The following is a 22,679-nucleotide window of genomic DNA, read 5'->3' on the forward strand; positions in this document are numbered from 1 at the left end:
GGATCCGCCACTGCAGAAGAGCCAATTCTTCTTATTGGCGGACATGTTGGTTAATGAGATCATTCTTATTCACTTTACCGCGGCTTGTTTTACTTAAAGAGACGGGCAAGGACCAATCCGCTAAATGTCACTCGAGGGGAAGCTTCAGTTCAGTCCAAAGAAAACAGAAAACAAGGGAGAATAAAGTTCCAAGAATCAAGCCACAGTCTACGGGAGAGTCGTGGTCGCAGGTTGGAAAATTCACCTTATCAGCTGCAAGTACTAACGTTACAGTGGATGCTAGCAAGGTGGAGCTTGAAGTTCAAATAAAGTCGTAACATCAACAGCAAAGATTTTCAAGGAAGTTGCGGTTTTACAAGATAGAAGTCATAATATTACAAAAAAAACTTAAGTTTTTACAAGAATGCGGTCGTAATATTACAGGTCCTCGTTTTACTAGAATATTGTCATCATATTACAAAAAAGTTGGAATTTTGCAAGGAAGTCGTAACTTTAACAAAAAAGTTGATTCAAGAAAGTAGCCGTCTTATGAAAATGACGTCGTAATTTGAGATGACGTGCTCGTTTTATGGGATTAAGGTTGCAATGTGACAGGAAAAGTCTTCGTTTTTCACGAGAATGTGGTCGTAATATTAGAATATATACAAGTCCTCATTGAATGAAAGTAGCGTCATCATATTACAAGAACAAGCTGTCATTTTTACGGAAATGAAGTCGGACTATCACGAGAAGAAATTCATATTATGAAGTTGATATTTTATATAATAAAGATATATAATTAGAGATTTATTATATATAAAGATGTTGTGACAAAAAAAAGCTCAGTTTACAATAAAATCGTAACATTTACAGAAAAGATTTCAACAAGGTTCTACGATATTTTATATTATATATATTTATATATATTATATTATCTTTGTCATATTTATATCGTACAAATACAATACAATACGATATAAATATGACAAAGACATTCTTAATATTTACAGGAATGTTACAGGAATGTTTACATTTTATAAGAACAACATCAAATTACAACAAAAAGTTGGAATTTTATGATAAAAAATATCATTTTACAAGGAAGTCATAACATTAATGAGAAATATTTTTCAAGAAAGTAGCAGTTTTACGAAAATAAAGCTGTAAAATGAGACTTTACGGGATCAAAGTCGTAACGTTACAAGGGAATTCTTCATTTTATGAGAGTAGCGTCAACATCACGAGAAAAAGTTGTCATTTTACAAGAACAAAAAAGTCGTAATATCAGTTCTTACTTTACGAGAATAATTAGTACAAAAAAGACGGAATTTTATACAAAATAAACTATTTTACAAGAAAGTTGCAATAGTAACAACAAAGTCTATTCAAGAAAGTTGCAGTTTTATGAAAATAAAGTCGTAAAATGAGATAAAGCGTTAGGATTAAAGTCGTTATATTACAAAGAAATTATTCACGTTTACAAAGTCCTAATTTTATGAGAATGGCGTCAAAACTTTGCAACAAAGTTGTCATTTTATGAGAAGAAAAAAATCTGTAACATACGGAAAAGATTTTTCCAGAAAGTTTCCTAAAATCACAAAACCACACCCTTTTAGAAATGAACACAGTGAGTGTTGATCCAATCAGCTTATTTGTGGTTCGTATCTCCTTCCTGTGGATTAGTGAGACCATGTTTTACTCCTTTGCTATGTTCTATGCAGTCATCCGCCACAAGAGGACGCTGCAGCTTTACTGTGCTGGCATGGCGCCATTTGCGGTAATAGTTCACATGTGATTAATGACGGAGTTTCCTACACAACATTTCTTACGTTTTCTTCTCTCTTCAGACTCACTTTGAGAAATTATTTAGAAATGGGGGGTGCGGGGGACCTTATCTGATCCACTCTTATTTGCTGACGACTAGAAAGGGAAGATTAGTCCTGTGGATGCTGCTTCTGGTCTCTTTCACTTTCTCTTTCTGGCGCTTTCATTCCCACTCTGTGTGTGTGTGTGTGTGTGTGTGTGTGTGTGTGTGAGTGTTTACTGGTCTGCAGCAGTACGAGCGAAGTGATTGGCTAACATAAGAAACCAGCAGAAAGAAGTCTCACCGTGTGTATCAACACTTGAACACAGTGAAGACATTCCAGCAGGAAATGATTTGTTACTGTCGACATCGATGTTACGTCACCGTTATTATTGTTGCCATTACTGTTGTTGTCATGACCGTTGCTGTTGTTACTGTTGATACCGATGTTACGTTACTGTTGTTATCGTTGTTTGTTGACATCAATGTTATGTTACTGTTGTTGTTATCGTTGTTTGTTGACATCAATGTTACGTTACTGCTGTTGTTATCGTTGTTTGTTGACATCAATGTTACGTTACTGCTGTTGTTATCGGTGTTTTGTTGACATCAATGTTGGGTTACTGTTGTTGTTATCGTTGTTTGTTGACATCAATGTTACGTTACTGTTGTTATCGTTGTTTGTTGACATCAATGTTACGTTACTGCTGTTGTTATCGTTGTTTGTTGACATCAATGTTACGTTACTGCTGTTGTTATCGGTGTTTTGTTGACATCAATGTTGGGTTACTGTTGTTGTTATCGTTGTTTGTGACATCAATGTTACGTTACTGTTGTTGTTATCGTTGTTTGTTGACATCAATGTTACATTACTGCTGTTGTTATCGTTGTTTGTTGACATCAATGTTACATTACTGCTGTTGTTATCGTTGTTTGTTGACATCAATGTTACGTTACTGCTGTTGTTATCGTTGTTTGTTGACATCAATGTTACGTTACTGCTGTTGTTATCGGTGTTTTGTTGACATCAATGTTGGGTTACTGTTGTTGTTATCGTTGTTTGTGACATCAATGTTACGTTACTGTTGTTGTTATCGTTGTTTGTTGACATCAATGTTACATTACTGCTGTTGTTATCGTTGTTTGTTGACATCAATGTTACGTTACTGTTGTTGTTATCGTTGTTTGTTGACATCAATGTTACGTTACTGCTGTTGTTATCGTTGTTTGTGACATCAGTGTTACGTTACTGCTGTTGTTATCGTTGTTTGTTGACATCAATGTTACATTACTGCTGTTGTTATCGTTGTTTGTGACATCAATGTTACGTTACTGCTGTTGTTATCGTTGTTTGTTGACATCAATGTTGGGTTACTGTTGTTGTTATCGTTGTTTGTTGACATCAATGTTACGTTACTGCTGTTGTTATCGGTGTTTTGTTGACATCAATGTTACGTAACTGTTGTTGTTATCGTTGTTTGTTGACATCAATGTTACGTTACTGCTGTTGTTATCGTTGTTTGTGACATCAATGTTACGTTACTGTTGTTGTTATCGTTGTTTGTTGACATCAATGTTACGTTACTGCTGTTGTTATCGTTGTTTGTGACATCAATGTTACGTTACTGTTGTTATCGTTGTTTGTTGACATCAGTGTTACGTTACTGTTGTTGTTATCGTTGTTTGTTGACATCAATGTTGGGTTACTGTTGTTGTTATCGTTGTTTGTGACATCAATGTTACGTTACTGTTGTTGTTATCGTTGTTTGTTGACATCAATGTTACATTACTGCTGTTGTTATCGTTGTTTGTGACATCAATATTACGTTACTGTTGTTATCGTTGTTTGTTGACATCAATGTTACATTACTGCTGTTGTTATCGTTGTTTGTGACATCAATGTTACGTTACTGCTGTTGTTATCGTTGTTTGTTGACATCAATGTTGGGTTACTGTTGTTGTTATCGTTGTTTGTTGACATCAATGTTGGGTTACTGTTGTTGTTATCGTTGTTTGTTGACATCAATGTTACGTTACTGCTGTTGTTATCGGTGTTTTGTTGACATCAATGTTACGTTACTGTTGTTGTTATCGTTGTTTGTTGACATCAATGTTACGTTACTGCTGTTGTTATCGTTGTTTGTGACATCAATGTTACGTTACTGTTGTTGTTATCGTTGTTTGTTGACATCAATGTTACGTTACTGCTGTTGTTATCGTTGTTTGTGACATCAATGTTACGTTACTGTTGTTGTTATCGTTGTTTGTTGACATCAATGTTACATTACTGCTGTTGTTATCGTTGTTTGTGACATCAATGTTACGTTACTGTTGTTGTTATCGTTGTTTGTTGACATCAATGTTACGTTACTGTTGTTGTTATCGTTGTTTGTTGACATCAATGTTACATTACTGCTGTTGTTATCGTTGTTTGTGACATCAATATTACGTTACTGTTGTTATCGTTGTTTGTTGACATCAGTGTTACGTTACTGTTGTTGTTATCGTTGTTTGTTGACATCAATGTTACGTTACTGCTGTTGTTATCGTTGTTTGTGACATCAATGTTACGTTACTGCTGTTGTTATCGGTGTTTGTTGACATCAATGTTGGGTTACTGTTGTTGTTATTTTTCCATTGTTGTTGTTACCGTTATTCTTGCTGTTCCCGGTACTGTTGTTATTGTTGTTACTGTTAATACTGATGTTCCATTACTGTTGTCATTGTTACTGCTTTTGCTGTTGTTCCGCTACGGTTGCTCCATTGCCGTTGTTACCAATGTTACCGTCGTGTTACTGACACAAGAGCGTGTGCGAAGGAGCAAAGGGGGGGGGGGTTGCACTGTATGTGAACAAGCGGTGGTGTCATCCTGGGCACGTGAACGTTGAAATGTTCTTCTATACGGCATTTTTAAATTGGTTTTCATTATAGGGAAAAAACCTGATACCGATATCTACCGATATCACATTTCCATGCCAATATTGGGATGATAATATTATCAGGCATCCCTGGTTACTGCTGTTCTTGTTGTCACTGAGGTTATTGTTGTTACCGTTGTTCTAGTTCTCTCTGTTCCTGTTGTTGCTGTCAAATACGCAAACGAGTCGTATTTGCAACCTCTGAGGGAGCTGCTGAGTCGTGATGTGGAAGCAGCAGCCAGCGAACAAACGTTTGAAGGCTTTTTATCCGATTAGAAGAGTCAAAGAGCAGGCGAGCCGCTCGATGAGGCGTAATAACATTAGCCTGAGCGCCGGGATGCGCCTAGACGGGCTGCCAGAGAGACCCGAGCATCGATCCGCTCGGCCCTGCGGGGCCACTCGGACGCGCTCGCCTGGATCCGCTCTTTCATTTGTTCATGAAATATTGATATTGGACGCTATCTGGTGCATCATACTTGTGTTGTGTAGTAAGTTGACGTGTGTGTGTGTGGGGGGGGGGGGGGGGGGGGGGGCATCCTGCAGCAAAGCCTTTCTCACGAGAAAAGCTGCTGCAGTTGAAGGCAGCACGATCAGACGAGACGATCTTTGCTCCTGGTGAGTCAAGACGCTTGGCTGGAATGAACGTTATACGAGCTGACGGCGCCCTCTGTCTGCAAACACCCTGCGGTGCATCCTCGCGTGACAAGGACCAACCTGGCTGGAGACCGCAGGAGATGCCAAGTGTGGCTCGGGTGTGATGGAAGCTCCTGTCAGTAAACGGATGCTTAAAGTCTTCCCCTCCTGGCACTCAGCAACAGCCTTTTTACGAGGGGCCCCAGGGAGGGGGGCGTGGGGTTCGGATCAATACTTGTTACCTTGGCGAAGGCCGCATGACCACTAATGAATCCAGTGGCTTCCAGAGCAGCATGCCTGCACTCCGCTCAGCCACAAACGCTGGATAATCATCTCCTATCCCCCAACTCTGCTCTTCAACTACAATCCAGCCCGTGGAGGATCTTTGACTGCTGATTTTGACATCTGTTCTTTGAAAAAAAACAAAAAACAGCAGAGCCTTCCTCTCCTGTAGCGGATCTTTGAGCTGCATTTTTAAAGCAGATGCTTAAAAACAGCAGAGCCTTCCCCCCTGGGGAGGATCTTTGAGTTGCATTTTTATAGTAGTTCCTTAAAAAAGAGCACAGTGCTACTGTCATACATGGAGGAGCTTTCACTATTGCAATACCAGCAGAGTCTTCCTGTCCTGTAGAGGATCTTTGACATGTTTTTGCAGCAGGTCCTTAAAAACAGCAGTGCTTTTATCGCCTATAGAGTATCTTTGACTTGCGTTGTTGCTTTAGTGCTCCCATCATTAGAGGATCTTTGACTAGCGTGTTTGCAGTCGGGACCGAAAAACAGCAGAGCACTCCTGTCATGTACAGGATCTTTGACCAGTGTAAACCATCCATCCATCTTCTATGCCGTTTATCCTCATTAGGGTCGTGGGTATGCTGGAGCCTATCCCAGCTGACTTTGGGCGAGAGGCGGGTACACCCTGGACTGGTGGCCAGCCAATGGCAGGGCACATATAGACAAACAAGCATTCGTACTTGTGGACAATTTAGAGTTGCCAATGAACCTAACATGCATTTTGTGGGTTTATCGACACAATGAGAATAAAAGCAAAGGCAGAAGTCCCCCCAACACCGCACCTTCCAATTTAGAGTGTGAGGTTTGGGATTACGGTTAAAGTTTAGGCTTAGTAATCATGAAAAAGCGTGTAAAAATGGTTCCATCAGTACATGTCAGCGTCACGCGTGCGATTACGCGTCAGGATCTTTGCAGGCGGAGGCTTCCACTTACAGCCGAGCTGCTGAAGAGCGTCTGGATGTGCTGAGATATGAAACTCCGTGGCGCTGAAAGCTAGCATCCTGCTAAGATAAGCACTTTGCAGCTGGTCTGCAGGGTATTAACCCCGGCGGCCAAACGCTGCGGTCAGGAAATGCTGACTTGGGTGCAAATGGGGAATTAAATTAGTCGCTGCGGCGCAGCCTCGTTAAATCACATTTGTGCTGAGAAAAAGCAAAGCGTATTAGATTAGCCTCGCCTTTACATCCATAAACAACGGGTACAAACACGATGCTAATCAACTGACAGGAAGCAAAACAACCGCACGGGATATTTAACATGCACTGACTTTATTGAGTCCGAGAAACCAGTCAATAGGCAAGATTTGAATACACACTTCTGCTTCTTTGTGTCACCTCGTGTGAGGTTATGGATTAAAACATCTTAAGTGAGCGATGGCTGGCTTGACATTCAGAAAAACAACGAAAAACGGAAGTTACTAGTCGGCAAATGCATTTTAATGCAGGGATTTTAGCGTAGGCGGAATGAAAGAAAACGTAAAACAGCTCCCCTGCAGGACAGTCGGCTAAATGCATCATGCTTTTTAACCGTTATCTTATCTGGGAATCCCTCGTTTATCACGGTTAACTGGCTCCAAACCCGACTAAGATAGGTTAATTTCTGGCAAGTAGGATTCCTCTACAGCAGGGGTCTCAAACTCGCGGCCCGCGGGCCATTTGTGGCCCACCAAATCTTGTGGCCCGCGACTGGACATTGAAGAGTAGTGTAACTGCAGGCCGCAACATCCAGGCAAGCTCAGTGTTACTTCCATACTTCCAGGGGCAAGAAAACACCAACACTGAACTAACAGTGGTGTTATCACATGGATGTATTGGGAATGGTATCGTATCGTGAGGCACCCTGAGATTCCCAACCCTACTCCCAATACTTGATGCGGCCCTGCCTCACCCAAACTCTACCTCCACTGGCCCCCAGTCAAATTGAGTTTGAGACCCCTGCTGTACAGGATGACCAACTACACAAACATACGACACAAAAAGGCAACCTCTTCTGTGATTCACGATTGGCAATAATGCCAACTAAACAATAAACATATTGATTTGATTTAGCAGGCATGACTCGCTACACACTGTTCAGCTGGAGCAGCGCTCGAGGTTCGGGACTTCAGCAGAACCACCAGAGTGTGCGGTCCGTTTTTCTTCGTGGAGACTTGGCTGTGAGACATGCTGGTGTGGGCAGTGAAGGGCGCTCGGAAACAAAGTGCTCGCTAGATAAGTTAGCGGCTAATATCAGTTTAGTTTAGCAGGAAATTGCACAAAAAGCACACTGAGTTGGTCACACAAACACACGATGTGGTTGTTAAAGCTACAGAACCATTGCAGCCATTTGAGAACAGATGTTTCACTAAAAAAGTTGTACTTTTTGCAGTACAGCAACCTCTCGCCACGTCACGCTTCGAATATCGCAGCTTCACTCCATCGCGGTTTTAAAAAATACATGAGACAATAATTCATGCTGTTTTGTGGTTCATGTTGCCCACTAGTCAAAATGATTCATATTGAAGTATTTTTAGCATTTTCAAGCATAAAAATGACTAAATTAAGGAAAATACAAATGTAAGGCATTCAGAGGACACACTCAAAAATGATATGTAGTATTCTACACTGGTCACTAGGTGTCATTAATGTTACATTGATGGCACAATAGGCACCGCAGGAAGTACAAAAAACAACAAGGAGCTCTCCCAATGTCTTATTATGTCTATGATGTTAGGTAACAGGAGTGTAAAGGTGACTATGGGGTGTTATTTCATGTCTATAGGGCGCTAATAATGTTACGAAAAACGTATTTAGAAGGTGGTAAACAGGTTTTCTGTGCTATCTACAAAAATATTATATGTGTGGAACCAATTAACCGCCATAAACGAGGGATATTTTTCCATTGTTCCATTTCTACCTTTAGAACAAGCCGGCATTTCTTTTTTTTCTTTTTTTAATGGAAAAATGTAAAAATTGAATCGGCTGATATGTCGCTTATCGGAATTTTTCTCTATTGTCTAATATCGGGATTGGTTGGTGGGTCGGAGGCGGGATCATGTCCTCGACATTTTTGAAGCTTTTGAGTGCCTCTTCTCTCTCAGAAGCAAAGTAAACAAATGAGAGATGATAGATTTTTGGCACATTTGGTGCTCATGAAGCGTCATGCTACTGTTAGAACATCATTTTTGGTTTACACTTAAAATTCATTCATTCAAAAAAACAACTTTTGTGCAAAATCCTACTAAATTGTCCATCCTACCAGCGATACTGAGGACCAGGGGTGTCCAAACTATTTCCACTGAGGGCCGCATACTGAAAAATCCAAAGATACGGGGGCCACTTTTACATTAAGAAAAAAAAAACCAACCCAAACAAAACATTGAATATCATGTATATATATATATATTTATACATATTAAATGTATTTATTCATTTTATCAGTGATAATAATATTATTAGTACTTTGAACTGTGTCTCCTTACATTACTTTTGCAAATATATCAACAGTCTACGTTTTTTTCTCATACTAATATGACTTCTTTCATATTTTGACTTTATTATCATAACGTTATAACATTTACCCAGCCTAATTTTCCTAAAATTTCAACTTCATTCTTTGTTTGGTTTGTTTCTTATATATTTATAACTTTTTTCCTCTAATATTTCCACTTTATGCGTTTTTTTGTTAATGTCATGACTTTACTCCCTTCATGTTTTGTCTTTATTCTTGTAAAATGTCTGCTATTTTTGCCATTTTTGCTGTTGTTTTTGAAATGTTATTGTTTAATCATATTTTTAGAATGTGCCGAGGGCCAGTAAAAAAAGCAGTCGCGGGCGATAAATGGCCCCCGGGCCGCCCTTTGGACACCCGTGCTGAAGCCCGTAAGTATAATTGTCATACCGATCTATTACTAAATTTGGGATATTCCATGCGGTGTTAGTCGGCGTGAACGCACACGGCCACATTCTTGTGGCGGTCCCAGTAGTGGCAGTCTTCAGGGAAGCTCCACGCCGCCGCCGACTCCTTGTGGCGACTGACGGCGTGCACCACGAAGCCGCTCAGCTGATTCTCCAGGACCTCCACCACGGCGGGGGCGTTGCCCTTCCTCGCCTGGCCCTCCATCAGCTGCAGAACCGAGTCCCGCGGCACCGGCTGTGGCCGGGTGCTGAAGGACACCACCAGGTTGATGTTGTTCACCTGCAGCACCTCGAACCAGTTGTGTCCCGCCACATGGTGGAAGTGCTCGCCGGCCCGCCAGTTCCGGTAGGTGCTCCCCGCGTGGTTAATGAGGCGCACGGACCAGCTGACCCAGTCGTACTTTTTCACCAGGAAGTCCAGAAGCTGCTGGGTCGTGTCCTGGAGGCTCTCGGTTTGCTTCTCCTGCAGGAGGTGCTGAGCGTCCAGCTTGGCCTGTTCGGGGAAGGCGGCGATGCAGGACTCGATGGTTCTCTTCATGCGGAACTCCATTTCGTCCATCTTGCGGTTCCACTCTTGGATCTTGTCCTGTTCTTCCTCTTGGTTGCGGGTCAAGGCGGAGTGGCCCAGCAGAGCAATCAGGCCCAAGCAGAGGAGCTCCTTGGTGCGCACGCAGAAGTCCTCCAGAAGACGGCGGTTCCTTGATACGTACCTGTCAGCAAAGGACAGCATTTTTACACGTGGTTTCCATGAACCTGAGAATGGTACGCCCTAATCTGGCTTGTCTTTCCACTACTGGTTGTGCACACGCATGCATTTTGTTTACCTTTGTCCCCTCTTAAAGGAACCCCCACCAAGCTCCAGCAGGAGATGATGATGTCTCCAACTGCTTTTCGCTCTGCCCATCTACAGATCCTCCAGCTAGGTTCTAGATCACATGTGTCAAACTCGTGCCCTGGAGGGCCGAGACGCTGCAGGTTTTCTCTCCAACCAGTTTCTTCAGCAGGTGATTTAATTGATGAGCTCCTTCCCTCAAACTGAAGGTGTTGATCATTAAAATCACCTGCTTTAGTGACTGGCTGGAAAGAAAACCTGCAGTGTCTCGGCCCTCCATGGCACCAGTTTGACAACCCTGGTCTAGCTGGTGTTGCTGTGGCTGCTGTTGTCTTCCGTGGCTCTGTCCTCTCTTAAATGAAGCCAAACTAAACATTGGCCGGTGACGTTGTTGTTTTATTTTGTTCTCGCTTATCAATCCAGAGGTTCTCCAACCAGGCCCCAGCAGGTGTCATTGTTGTCTTCTATCATTTTGCTCCCCGTTTTCTCTCCGCTTGTCCCCTCTTAAATTATTCTAAACCAAGCACTAGCTGTTGATGACGATGATGCTGTTTTTTTGTCACCGTTTTTCTCTCTCTGTCCATCTGCAGGTTCTCCAAACAGGTGTTTTGTCTCTGTCCGTCCCTTGTTAAATGCAGCCAAGCTGAGCATTAGCAGGTGACGATGTGTTGTCTTTTGGAACAGATATTTTTCTCTCTGTCCATGCCTCGGTTCTCCAACGGGTTTTCAGCAAGAGCTATTGTTGCTGTCTTCTGTCTTTTTGTTCCCTTGTTTCTCTCTTTCAGTCCCCTCTTAAATGAGGCCAAAGCAAGCACCAGTAGATGATGACGCGGTTGCTGTTGTCTTGCCCTCCTGTCAGGTGTTTTGGTTTGCTTTGAGTTTTCTGTTTTCTTTCTATCTGTCCCCTCTTAAACGAAGCTAAATCAAATGCTAGCTGATAATGTCGGGGTTATCTGTGTTATTGCTTTGTCCGTTGGTTCTCCAACCGGGTTCTAGCAGGTGCTGTACTGTTTGGTAGAGTTCTAAATCCATAACAAAAAAAGTATGAACGTACCTTTCTACCACCTCCAAAATGGACTCTGCAAAGCTGTTGTTCCCCATCAGAGCGTCATAGAGCACAAACAGGTTCTTCTCCCCTCCGCTTCTGGAAAAATGCTCCAAGAAAAGTTTGGTCTTCACCTCCCGGAACTGCTCCTTGGCCTCGATGATGTCCATGTACTTCCTGAACTGGTTCCTGATGTTCTCCTCCACGCTAAAATACTGAGAGTCCAGCCGTCCCTTCTTGATCTCGCAGTCGATGTCCTCCAGCTGGCCGGAGAGCACGTCCAAGCTGTTCCTCACCGTCAGGAACTGCTCTTTCACGTAGAACACCTCCTTGCTGTGGACGTTGTCCAAGGCCAGACGTAGAACGGGGGCGGCCGCCTCACAGAGGGGGAAGAGCTCGCCCACGGCGCTGGCCAACACCTCGGCACCCTTCTCCAACATGTCCATGGCGGCCTCGATGGACTGCTTCTTCTGGGCCACAACCTTCTCCAGTGGACTGCTCATTGTCTGGGAGAGAGGAGGACAAGTCGCCTGTGAAATATTTACCACTTGAAGTGTGTGTGTAGCTTTAATGCTAACGAGCTGTTTGTCCACTTTTGACATACACACTGTAACTACACTTGTCCAACGTAATGGACGCATACAGCGTAGTAGCATGGAGGAGTGGGACAGGAGAACACAAACATTAGCCACACTAGCATAGCGACATGATGCTAAAGTGCTAACATTACATTTTAACAGCAAGTAAGTCTAACATCAGTGATGCTAGCAAAGCTGTATGAGCTACAGTGCTAACTTTACACTCACATTTCAGCCTCAACATCATTTTAGGTTAGTCTGCCATCGCTCCCTAAAGCTAATAACTGGTTGGGCCCCCTTAGCAGCAACAACTGCAATCAAGCGTTGCGATAACTTGCAGTGACTCTCTTCCAGCGCTGTGGAGGAATTTTGCAGAATTGTTGTCATTCAGCCACACTGGAGGCTTTTCCAGCATGAAGCACCTTTTTAAGGTCATACCACAGCATCTCAATAGGATTCAGGTCAGGACTTGGACGAGACCACTCCAAAGTCTTCAGCCATTCAGAGGTGGACTTGCTGGTGTGTTTTGGATCATTGTCCTGCTGCAGAACCCAAGTTGCTTTCAGCTTGAGGTCACCAACAGATGTCCGGCCATTCTCCTTGAGCAGAATTCATGCTTCCATTTATCACAACAAGTCTTCCAGGTCCTGAAGCAGCAAAACATCCCCAGACCATCACACTACCACCACCATATTTTACTGTTGGTATGATGTTCTTTTTCTGAAATGCGCCGTTACTTTGACGCCACAGTTAATGGGACACACACCTTCCAAAAAGTTCAACTTTGTCTCGTCAGACCACAGAGTATTTTCCCAAAGGTCTTGGGGATCATCAAGATGTTTTCTGGCAAAATTGAGAGAAGCCTTAATGTTCTTTTTGTTCATCAGTGGTTTTGGTCTTGGAACTCTGCCATGCAGACCGTTTTTGCCCAGTGTCTTTCTTATGGTGGAGTCATGAACACTAACCTTAACTGAGGCAAGTGAGACCTGCAGTTGTTTGGATGTTGTTGTGGGGTCTTTTGTGACCTCTCGAATGAGACGTCGCTGTGCTGTTTGGGTCATTTTGGTTGGTCGGCCACGCCTGGGAAGGTTCACCACTGTTCCATGTTTTGGCCATTAGTGGATAAAGGCTCTCACTGTGGTTGGCTGGAGTCCCAAAGCTTTAGAAATGGCTTTATAACCTTTTCCACACTGATAGATCTCAATTCATCTCAGTTATGTTTTAACAGGGGGGAGGGGGAAATCATTTTTTCACACAGGGCCATGTAGGATTTTTTTCCCCACTTAACAATAAAAAGTTTTTTAAATGTGTTTGATGATCTGAAACATTTAAGTGTGACCAACATGCAAAAAAATAAAGAAATCAGGAAGGGGGCAAACACTTTTTACACCACTGTAAGTCACTTTGACACAACAGGGGCCCTTTAAGGGTCTGATAGCATGCAAGACTTCCTTCGGCTGTTGCCAAGAATCCTACAATAACGAGGGACTTTGCACGATGAACTTGGTCCTGGGCAGGACCTAAAAAGGCATCCGGTGATGAAGCGGTCCAAGTGACTTGGGGAAAGTGGAGCTACCCCTTCATCATCATCGCTCTCGGGATCATTCTGACCCGGAATGAGAGTACCCGCCTAGGGTCCCAGCCACGGCTAACTGGTGAGGATAAGAGTCGAGTGAAACTATTTGCTATGATACAACAAGTAGACGTGTTGATATGACGCCATAAGTGCACCACATGTCACCGAGGAATAATATATGACGTGTATGGTTAATATGGGCACACATGCAGGGTCCGTGGCATCAAGGAGGGAGACATTTCACAGATACGGTTGTGCTTACAACTATGCAATTTTGTCATGACACGTAGAAGTCGCCTTGTTACAAGGAGACATATACAGTATATACTGTAGTAATACACGCATGCACGTGTGTAGAAGCAATGGTTGTTGCTCACAGGAGGGATATTTTTCTAAGCTTGCTAGCTATCATTTTATTATAGCTGTTATTTTGAGGAACTAAATCTTAAACACAAGTTAGTTGAACCTTCACCTAGTAAGGCTGAATGCACTTGTAGGGACACACACACACACACACACACACACACACACCCTTAAAAAAGGGAAGTTGTATTCTGCGGGCTTTTGAGATATGTATTTCTTTCACCGGTTGCTGTGCACAGATGTGTTCATTTGCATGCCATGGAACCATACACACCCAGGAAACAGGTGACCATCTTTTTTGGTTTTGCTGTTGCTATGACTGATGAGTCACGGGGGCAAAACGGGTGTTTTGAAGGGGGTTGAGTATGTTGCGAAATGCTACCAAAGGCGACATTTATCTTAACTTCATTGGAAATCCATGCATGTCCGGCTTGAACGAGAGCTGGCATGTATCTCCTATCAAAGTGTGCCCCGATATCCCCCCAAAAAACATAAAACAAGCTTGTTTCTTTTCCTGTGCATCCACTACTCGTACTCTCTGCATATTTATTATTGATGCAAACATCTTCCATATGAGCAATCAGTCCCACACTCCCACGGTGGAGGTTTGAGGCAGAAGGAGAGCAGGTCATGTATCAAAAAGGCTGTCACGTATGGACAAAATGGAGGCCTGAGATGCTGTCCTTGGGCTGGATGATGCATGACTCGCTTCAAGCGCCAAGGCCGCGCTAGTCTGCGTGCCGGAAAACATCCTTGACGTCCTCGTTGTCAAGATCAAATGCTTAAATCCTCACAGTTTGAGGCAAAAAACACAACGCTGAAGACGATTGAAAGTCAAAAAACAACAACAAACAAGCAGCAAGTGACGTGCGAATAAATGGAGAGACGCTTTTACGCACGTACGCCACCCCCCACCCCCGAGCTACCCCCAAAACCACACCTCACACCATGCGTTTTTGTGCCGGATAAGAGCATTCTTACCTGAGGTGATAGCTCTCACTGATGCTGCTTTCACGTCTGATAAGTTTGTCCTTCTTTTGGAGAATATTCCCACTATGGAGAGGCTGGGGAGGGGCCCAAAAGGAGAGAGACAGTGGGAGAGAGAGAGGGGGCGAAGGAAAGGAAAGGAGGGATGCGCAACTTCAGGAGGGAAGGAGCTGTTTGGCGGTGAAAACACCTTGCTGTCGTTTTTCGTCGACACACGAAGATGGACAAAATGTTGCTTTTGTGCCTTTTAATTCCCTCATCCTCTCGCAAATCATTTTCAACAACGTCAAAGCGCCCAGGAAGGTAAGACGATGATTTATTTGCCAGCGTGTGTCATCCTGCTTGCCCTCAGCTACAAATAAGCACGTGTGCTCGTCATTATGTTCCATTTTAAGACACTGGCAGACGGAATTTGGATTTTTTTTTGTGGTAAATTCGTTGCGCACTGAACTAAATCCCCCCCCCCCCAACAAACATTCAGGAATACATAAAGGTAGAATGAAGGGTTTTATTTGAGTTAAATATAAAATGATTTGACGTAATTGCTCGCACACCCTCATCTTCTTCAGCTAGATGATGATGGTGACCCCCGCGTCCCCCCCAAACCCACCCTCCTCCTCTAACCCGCACCAAAAATAAACCATGACGCAAATCTCGCAAGCAAAAGAGACCTCGGCGATGTTTTCTCACGGTAAACTAATTGTTGACATAAACGTTGTATTGTGCATGACTTGTGTCGAGATGTTATTTTCAGATCTGTACAGGTGACAACAAGCACATAGAGGGGGTAGGTGGGGTGGGGGGAAGCTACGCATTCTGCAACCAAATCAGCATTCTCCAGTTTAGATTGAGCGGAACCAGTTGGGCTGGATGATGAACGATGATGATGTGTGCGGGCTGAGCATGTCTGAAAAGATCGTGTTATACTGTATTGCAGTGGGTGCCCAGTTGAATGCTTCAAAATAGAAATATGTGATTTAAATATGTTAATTTTCTTTGTTTCGATTATATTTTTACATAGTGTAAAAAAATAAATAAAATAAAGGTGGATTTAGTACGTGGTCGTGGTGCGTCTAGGACCGGTGGGCCTCAGGCAAAAACAGGTGGATTGTGGAAGCCAATAAGGAGTATTGTCGCCCTCTAGTGGACAAATAGGCTAACTGCAGCGGCGTACTGCGCTGTATAAAAGCCAATACAGTAATGAGTATTGTCACCTTCTAGTGGACAAATGGGGTAACTGCAGAAGGGCCACTGATTTTGCATTTACACATCTTTCACGAAACAAAAGTGCATTTCAGCTTTGTGATACAGGTGAAATGCTGCTACTTAAAATGACACCCCCTCCTCATATTACGAGTTTATTCTCATAAAATTGTGACTTTTTTTCTCATTCGATTACAACTTTTTTTTTTTTTTTTAGAATATTTTGACTTTATTCCCGTGAAATTAGTTTTTCTATTTCTGCTAGGTTTTTTAAAATTTATTTATTACATTTTTTCAACTTTCCATTTGTAAATTTTCTTAATGATTATGACTTTATTCCAATATTATTTTGCCTTCATTCTGGTAATATAACTTTTCCCCCAACATACTTTCCCTGACATTACCAGTTTATTCTTGTAAAAATGGGAAATTTTTCTTGTTACTTTTTTTTACACTATTCTCGTAAAATTTCTGCTGTTTTTACCATTTCTCCTGGTGCTTTAAAAAAAAATCAAAATATTTCAACTTTTTCCCAACTCGATTTTTTCCACAAAATCAGTTACATTTTCTTTTTTTCCTCATGACTTTTTTAAAGATGTCTTTATTCAACTTTATGCGACAAAAAATGTTATTTTCCCTCATATTACGTTCTCGTAAGGTTACGAGCATTTTCTGTTAATATTTACTTTATTCTTGTAAACTTACTGCTGCTTTTTCAATTTTTGCTGTTTTTTAACTTTCCTTGTTAAACTCTATTTTGCACGCCTGCAATACTTGAGTATTGCCACACTCTGGTGGACAAATCGTGTAACTGCACCAATAATGTGTCATCTGACCTCCACTCTCATCTGGAACATCTGAGAGAAAATGTGAGGAAAAACATGCATAAAAAAGGCTGCAATCTTTCATGGTAAACAAGCCAGGGACTGTTGATGTGCCCTAGTTCTTTTCTATCCAAAACGAATACTTTTCTATTGCATCAGAACCATTCAATGAAACTTCTCAAAGCTGACCTTCACTGTTATGCTATTTGTGTTCATGTCACACGGTTACCTCACCCAAGTGGGTAAGATCCCCGATGACCATGCTGTAGTTTTTTAGTGGGTTAAAGTTTTGAGGAGCACTTGCTGTCTGCTCTGCTGCGGTACACAAACAACACGGTTGATGCGTTCACGGACTATGTGCTGACAAATGACAAGTGACATCAGCAGCATTGATCATATTTATTTGGGGATTTTTGTAAAGCGGTGCTTACAAACATGCATAAAGAGCCCAAACAAAACCTCACATAGAACAGAGAAGACGTCATGTATCATTTCTATACTTGAGCAATACTGTACCTTACTCTGCGGGATGTTGATCACGTGGCAGGCGTGTGGACATGACGAAGTAACAAATATTTAGCCACAAAAACAAGAGCTAAATAAAAACCCAGACAGACACTGAGGCACCGCTGGCTGAACCTAAAATGCTTTATAAATGGCGGCTATGTAGTGCACGTGCATGTGTAAAGTGCACAAACAACAACAAAACGAAAGTATGAGAGTCCTCCTCGTCACATTCAACCCATCAATGACCTCACATGCCCGTCTTTGTTAAGAAAAGATACTTTAAAAATGAATGCCAGTAAATGATTATGCAGGAAGTGCTTCTGTAGTGTTTCACTAAAGCGTTACGTTGGAGCGCGTCGTGAAAAGTAGTGTAACTCCTTGATTTTAGTGTTAACTGCCTCGCTAGACAGACATTTAGCGGGTAACTGGTGATTACATAACATAACATATAAAACAATAAACGTTTTATATGGAGAACCTACACGTGTGTGTTTTTGGTTTTGCTGACGTGGTTTCGTTTTCACCCACTTGTTGCATTTGCATGATGCCCTCTAGTGGTCACATGTCCGAATGACAGCAGCTTTACGTCCCTCCCCTCCTAGCTCGTGAGCGTTGAGGCCACACTGAAAAGAAAACGTGCATAAAAACTACAAGGCTCAAGTTAATTTTAAGAGAATAAATTACAATTTTTACACGGGGGAAAAAATAGCAATGTTACAATTTTTGCTTTTATTTTTACTCTAATATATGCACAGTTTCAACTCCCCCCCCAAAAGAAATAATTATGATGCATTGTTTAAGGTGTTTTTTTAATGTATAACAGCAATATAAGGACTATAAATTCAACAGGTTGCAATATTATAGGAAATGAATGGCAATAACGTCTCTCTCAAATAAATACTGACCTTTTCTTTTCAGTGTGGGTCTAATATCCTCCAAAAATGTACTTTTTTTGTAGTGCATGGGTAGTCTGTCCTAAACATGACATACTCCACCCCCCACCCCCCCTTACAAGTGATTTTAAAGGGCTATATATTGTTCTCTTACCCACTGCCACTGCTGTGTATATACTGTGTCTTTATGTGCATATAATGTATTTATTTACAGTATGTGTAATTAGCGATCCTTGCGGGATTATAAAGCATGTCCTCTGAAGGCCACAGCAAGTGTGTTGTAACAAAGGTCTCCGGTTTGGATAGAGGGTGGTCCCAAAGGGCTTCTAGAAGGACAAAAAAAGGCATGACGGGAGGAGTTACACGTGGAATGTGGTCAAAGTGCAAGAGGAGCCCTCAGTGACACATGCGGAGCGCCTGCTGCATCTTCTCCTGAACGTGCTCCATCTTCTCGGCCCACTCCTCGCTCAGGCTGACGTCGTCGTCGCCGATGACGGCGGCGTAGCCCATGAGGGCGATGAGGCCGATGCAGAAGAGGTAGGTGAGGCGTGTGCACAGTCGCTCCATGGTGCGGCGGTCGCCTCCGGAGTGCTTCAGGTAGACCTCCAGGATGGGCCGGCTGAAGAGCTTGGGCTTGCCCACCACGCCGTCGTAGAGCGTGTGCAGGTTCTGGTCGCCGAGGTCATTGGCGTAGCTCTCCATAAAGTCATCCTTTTTGCGCTCGCTGTGCTCCGGCCGCGCCTCCACAAGCTCCATGAACTTCCTGAACTGGTTCTTCAGGTTCTCCTCCACCGGACAGTACTGGCCGTCCAGCGTCTCCTTCTGGATCTCCACCAGCGCCTTGCGGTTCTTGTGTGAGATCTCGTCCAGGGCGCGGTTGACCGAGCCGAACTCTCGCTTGAGTGTGCGGATGTCCTCGTCGTCGATGTGGTGCAGCACCACCCGGATCAGTGAGCCCGCCAAGCCGAAAATGGGGTTGACCACGGCGGCGGCCGAGGAGATGGTGGCCACGCACTCCAGCACTTTGACCAGGCCTTGCTTGAGCTTGGCCCGGTCCTCGATGATCTCCTCTTCCATCATGGCTGCCAAGGGAAGGCGGTGGTGGCGGCTGAAGAGAGGGAGGAAGAACGCCATTTATTTGAAGCAAATCAGCAAGCTTGGCAGGGCGTTGCATCCTCGTCAACCTTCTGAGTCATGCAGACAACGCAATACAGAAAGTTTAAAATAGTTGGTATAGACATAGCAGATAGAAAGATAGACTGGTTGTAACTAACCAGTAGATTTCTTCAATACTTAGAGAATATATCGGAATATAAAATAACTAACATACACACTGCCTGCTTTACAACATCACCAAGGGTGATTAGGGCCAAAAGTTAGGAGAAAAAAAATCAAATTAAATGGAAAAAATGTTTAGAAAGCACTAGCCTTGAGATATTGAAGAATAATTCAAAGAGCAAAGTTGATACAAATAGGAGGCTTTTTCACGTATATCACAAAGCTGAGATGCAGTTGTTTTCTTGAAATATAGAACTACAGTGCATATGTTGCTTTGCAAAATATTTGGACACCCCTGCTTCAGTGCTGCATTTTTTTTTGTTTTGCAGTTTTGACTTTACAGTTTCTTTTTATGACAATGTTTGCAACTGCAGACAAGCAGCACAAATGCAAAACAATCGATCAGCTGACGCCTGCACTACAGTGGCCGAGCGTCGCTAACCGATAGCCTCACCCCGTCAAAGTGTTACGTCCAGGGACAGGCCCAGGGAATAAACATTTACCACACGCTTTCACGGAGCATTCACCCGAACGCAAAGACCAGGGATGCGCTTACGTCTTTTCCTCGAGAGCTCCCACAGGAACTGAAAACGTGCGTCCCCGCGCTGTCCGGTTCGGCTACGGAGCTGCAACAACACAAAGCATCAATTAGATGAGGGAACCAAAACGGCAAAAGCAGCAAGCAGTGGTGAACCAGGAAGTGTGCGTGGAGGGTGGGGTTGGGCTGCAGGGCTGTAGCAAGGAAGGAGTTAAATGACACCAGAGATTTTCAGCACCAGGCTGCTCTCCGTGGCCGTCTATGGGCTGGGCTGATAGCTCCTCGGGAGGGTGTGTGAGCTGGCGAGCAGCAGCTAACAGACAAAAGCGACTCAGTGAGCACACAACCGCGAGACTTGTTATGCAACACGCTCCTGAATGTGTCAGGATGTTTGAAAGGAGGCCTTCACATTATAAGAGCAGGATTTTAACATAACCACAACACACACACGAGTGCGTGTGGCTGCACGTGTGCTTGTCGTAGCAGACATGTCCACTAGAGGGGGCACACGTGGAAACACACTCCTTGGATTTCAGCACCACAACAGTGGACTGAAAGCACATTAACTTAACCCTTTAGCTGCTGCGCAAAATTAAATTGCATAATATTGCACAGAGAATGGAAAAAAGAATGGCTTTCTTTTGCATGTTTGTCCCAAAGGCTGTCTTGCCTTCTTGGTTGTATGATGCCAACACTGAATGACATGTGCTGTAGTAATGTAATTGTGTTCTTCTTTACGCAGACAATGCCCCTTGAAAGGAGGTTGTGTCCCAATGCTACACAATGATGACAGGTATTTAAAGTTAGCTGCTTTAGAAATCCATAGTCTGATCATTTGTATCACCAAGTACTTCAAATGTGTATGGATTTCTCCTGTGCACAAATAGGGTTGTAAGGATGTTTTTCCCAACATTTACTTAATTTACTCCTCATACAGACTAGCTATGAGAGCATTCGTCATAGTTCTTTTGTTTAAAACCAAAACAAAGCATCAGATGAGTCTCCAACCAGGAAGTGAGAAGCTTCTTTGTTACTTACACAAATAGTAGGGATGTAAGGACTTTATTTTTTACATTAAGTTGATTTTGTGCATCATACATTCACTAGCTATGAAAGCATTCTTCACCTTAGTTTAAAAGCAAAACAAACCAACCAGGAAGTGAGGAGCAGCGGTCACCTGTCACCGTGCGGCCCGGCGGCCATCTTAAAGGTTCGATGCCAAGCACAGTTAGGCTAAACTAATCCAAAAATAGCCGCGTAATCGATCTAAATTCGCCTTAAAAGTCCACGATGTGTACTTTTATTAACTTTTGAACTCTATATTAGTGCTCATCATGGGATTTGGGGGTCAGCTAAGACAGAATTGTGTCAGCCAGGGAGGCAGTTTAACTAAGGACGCACACACCCTAGGGGCTGATACAGTGCAAATAACTACGACGACAAATGCTTCAATTCAACAATGGAGTGTCTTCCGGATGAATTTAAGTGTCTTCAAACATTAAAATAGCCAAACATCCGCTTTGGCGCGAGCAGAAGACCAGGGAGGCGCCTTCCTGCCGTGCAATGGCTCCCTCTAGCCGGCCCTCCATGTTTGCTTGTCAATGCACTGGCCTGGCCCTGCCTGCTTTAAAAGGCGACCAAGTCACCAAATTACACCTGAAAACCGTCAATTTTTGTCCTCAACGCTGAGTCTACAGTCACTACTTGTGATTCCAAGCAATATTGGACACCATTGGCCATAGAGGAAGCCATGAATTCCTACCTTTAGTTGGAGGTTCCACCTATGACAGTCTCTCCAAAGGCCCAACCTCGACTGCCTCCTTCTTCTTCCCAGCAATCCCTGCAAAAAGGACACTTCCATGTTCGTTCAACATGTAGGGGTGATCACATTGGAATAAACCATTATTTAAAGGCCAAGAGATGCCCCCAACCCCCTGAAATTAATCATTATGGTTAATTAATTAAATGTCCAAAATGCTATTTAAAAATGCCACGTCATAGCTCTTAAATATCAAACCCCTCTCCCCACATTTACAGTAATCTCCCCCTTTGGTTCCAACTTATTTTGGTCCATCCTCCAGCCAAGCAGTTCAAACCAAGACTCTATTGTCAGTGTGCGCTCAGCTGAGCTCCAAGAAGTCTTTTAAGCAGCCTAGAAACCCACGCAGCCTCTTTGGGAGACGACAAAGGGTCTTTTCATGACATTTATTGATTCAAAGATAAATTTTTCTTGAGGTTTGGACATTTAAAAACACAAGGGTAACGATTTCAAGCGGGCAAAAGTCGACAAAGTGAAAAGAAAGCAGTGGCTGCAACACACCTCTCCAAGAGTGCACAGGTGCACCCAGAGGCAAGTGGAACTGTCCAATGGCTTAAAGGGAGTAAAAAAAAGACAGTCCTATCCTAAAATTTTAATATTTTGTCAAATCTATCACCACGCTTCAGAATATTACGCCAATTATCCCCAAAGTCTACCAGAAAGCGCACCACTGTTGCGCAAATGGTACTGCAGTTTAAAACGCTCTTGATTTATG

At 43.1% G+C, this 22,679-nt stretch overlaps 2 protein-coding genes across 2 annotated transcripts; both read right to left on the reverse strand.

Moving 5' to 3' along the window:
- Positions 1–6,876: 6,876 nt before the first annotated feature.
- On the reverse strand, positions 6,877–15,140 carry LOC129184944 (protein rapunzel-like). Its single transcript, XM_054781500.1, has 3 exons — positions 14,897–15,140; positions 11,408–11,904; positions 6,877–10,231 (listed from the first exon to the last, which is right to left on the reverse strand). The coding sequence occupies exons 2-3, from the start codon at positions 11,899–11,901 to the stop codon at positions 9,541–9,543; spliced, it is 1,185 nt and encodes a 394-aa protein (XP_054637475.1). The 5' UTR covers positions 11,902–11,904; positions 14,897–15,140; the 3' UTR covers positions 6,877–9,540.
- Positions 15,141–18,543: 3,403 nt separating this feature from the next.
- On the reverse strand, positions 18,544–21,985 carry LOC129184945 (protein rapunzel-like). The gene is made up of 3 exons (XM_054781501.1): positions 21,908–21,985; positions 20,164–20,233; positions 18,544–19,437 (listed from the first exon to the last, which is right to left on the reverse strand). The coding sequence occupies exon 3, from the start codon at positions 19,407–19,409 to the stop codon at positions 18,726–18,728; it is 684 nt and encodes a 227-aa protein (XP_054637476.1). The 5' UTR covers positions 19,410–19,437; positions 20,164–20,233; positions 21,908–21,985; the 3' UTR covers positions 18,544–18,725.
- Between the last annotated feature and the right edge of the window lie 694 nt (positions 21,986–22,679).

Source organism: Dunckerocampus dactyliophorus, chromosome 7, assembly GCF_027744805.1.
Source record: "Dunckerocampus dactyliophorus isolate RoL2022-P2 chromosome 7, RoL_Ddac_1.1, whole genome shotgun sequence".
NCBI classification, from domain to species: Eukaryota; Metazoa; Chordata; class Actinopteri; order Syngnathiformes; family Syngnathidae; genus Dunckerocampus; species Dunckerocampus dactyliophorus.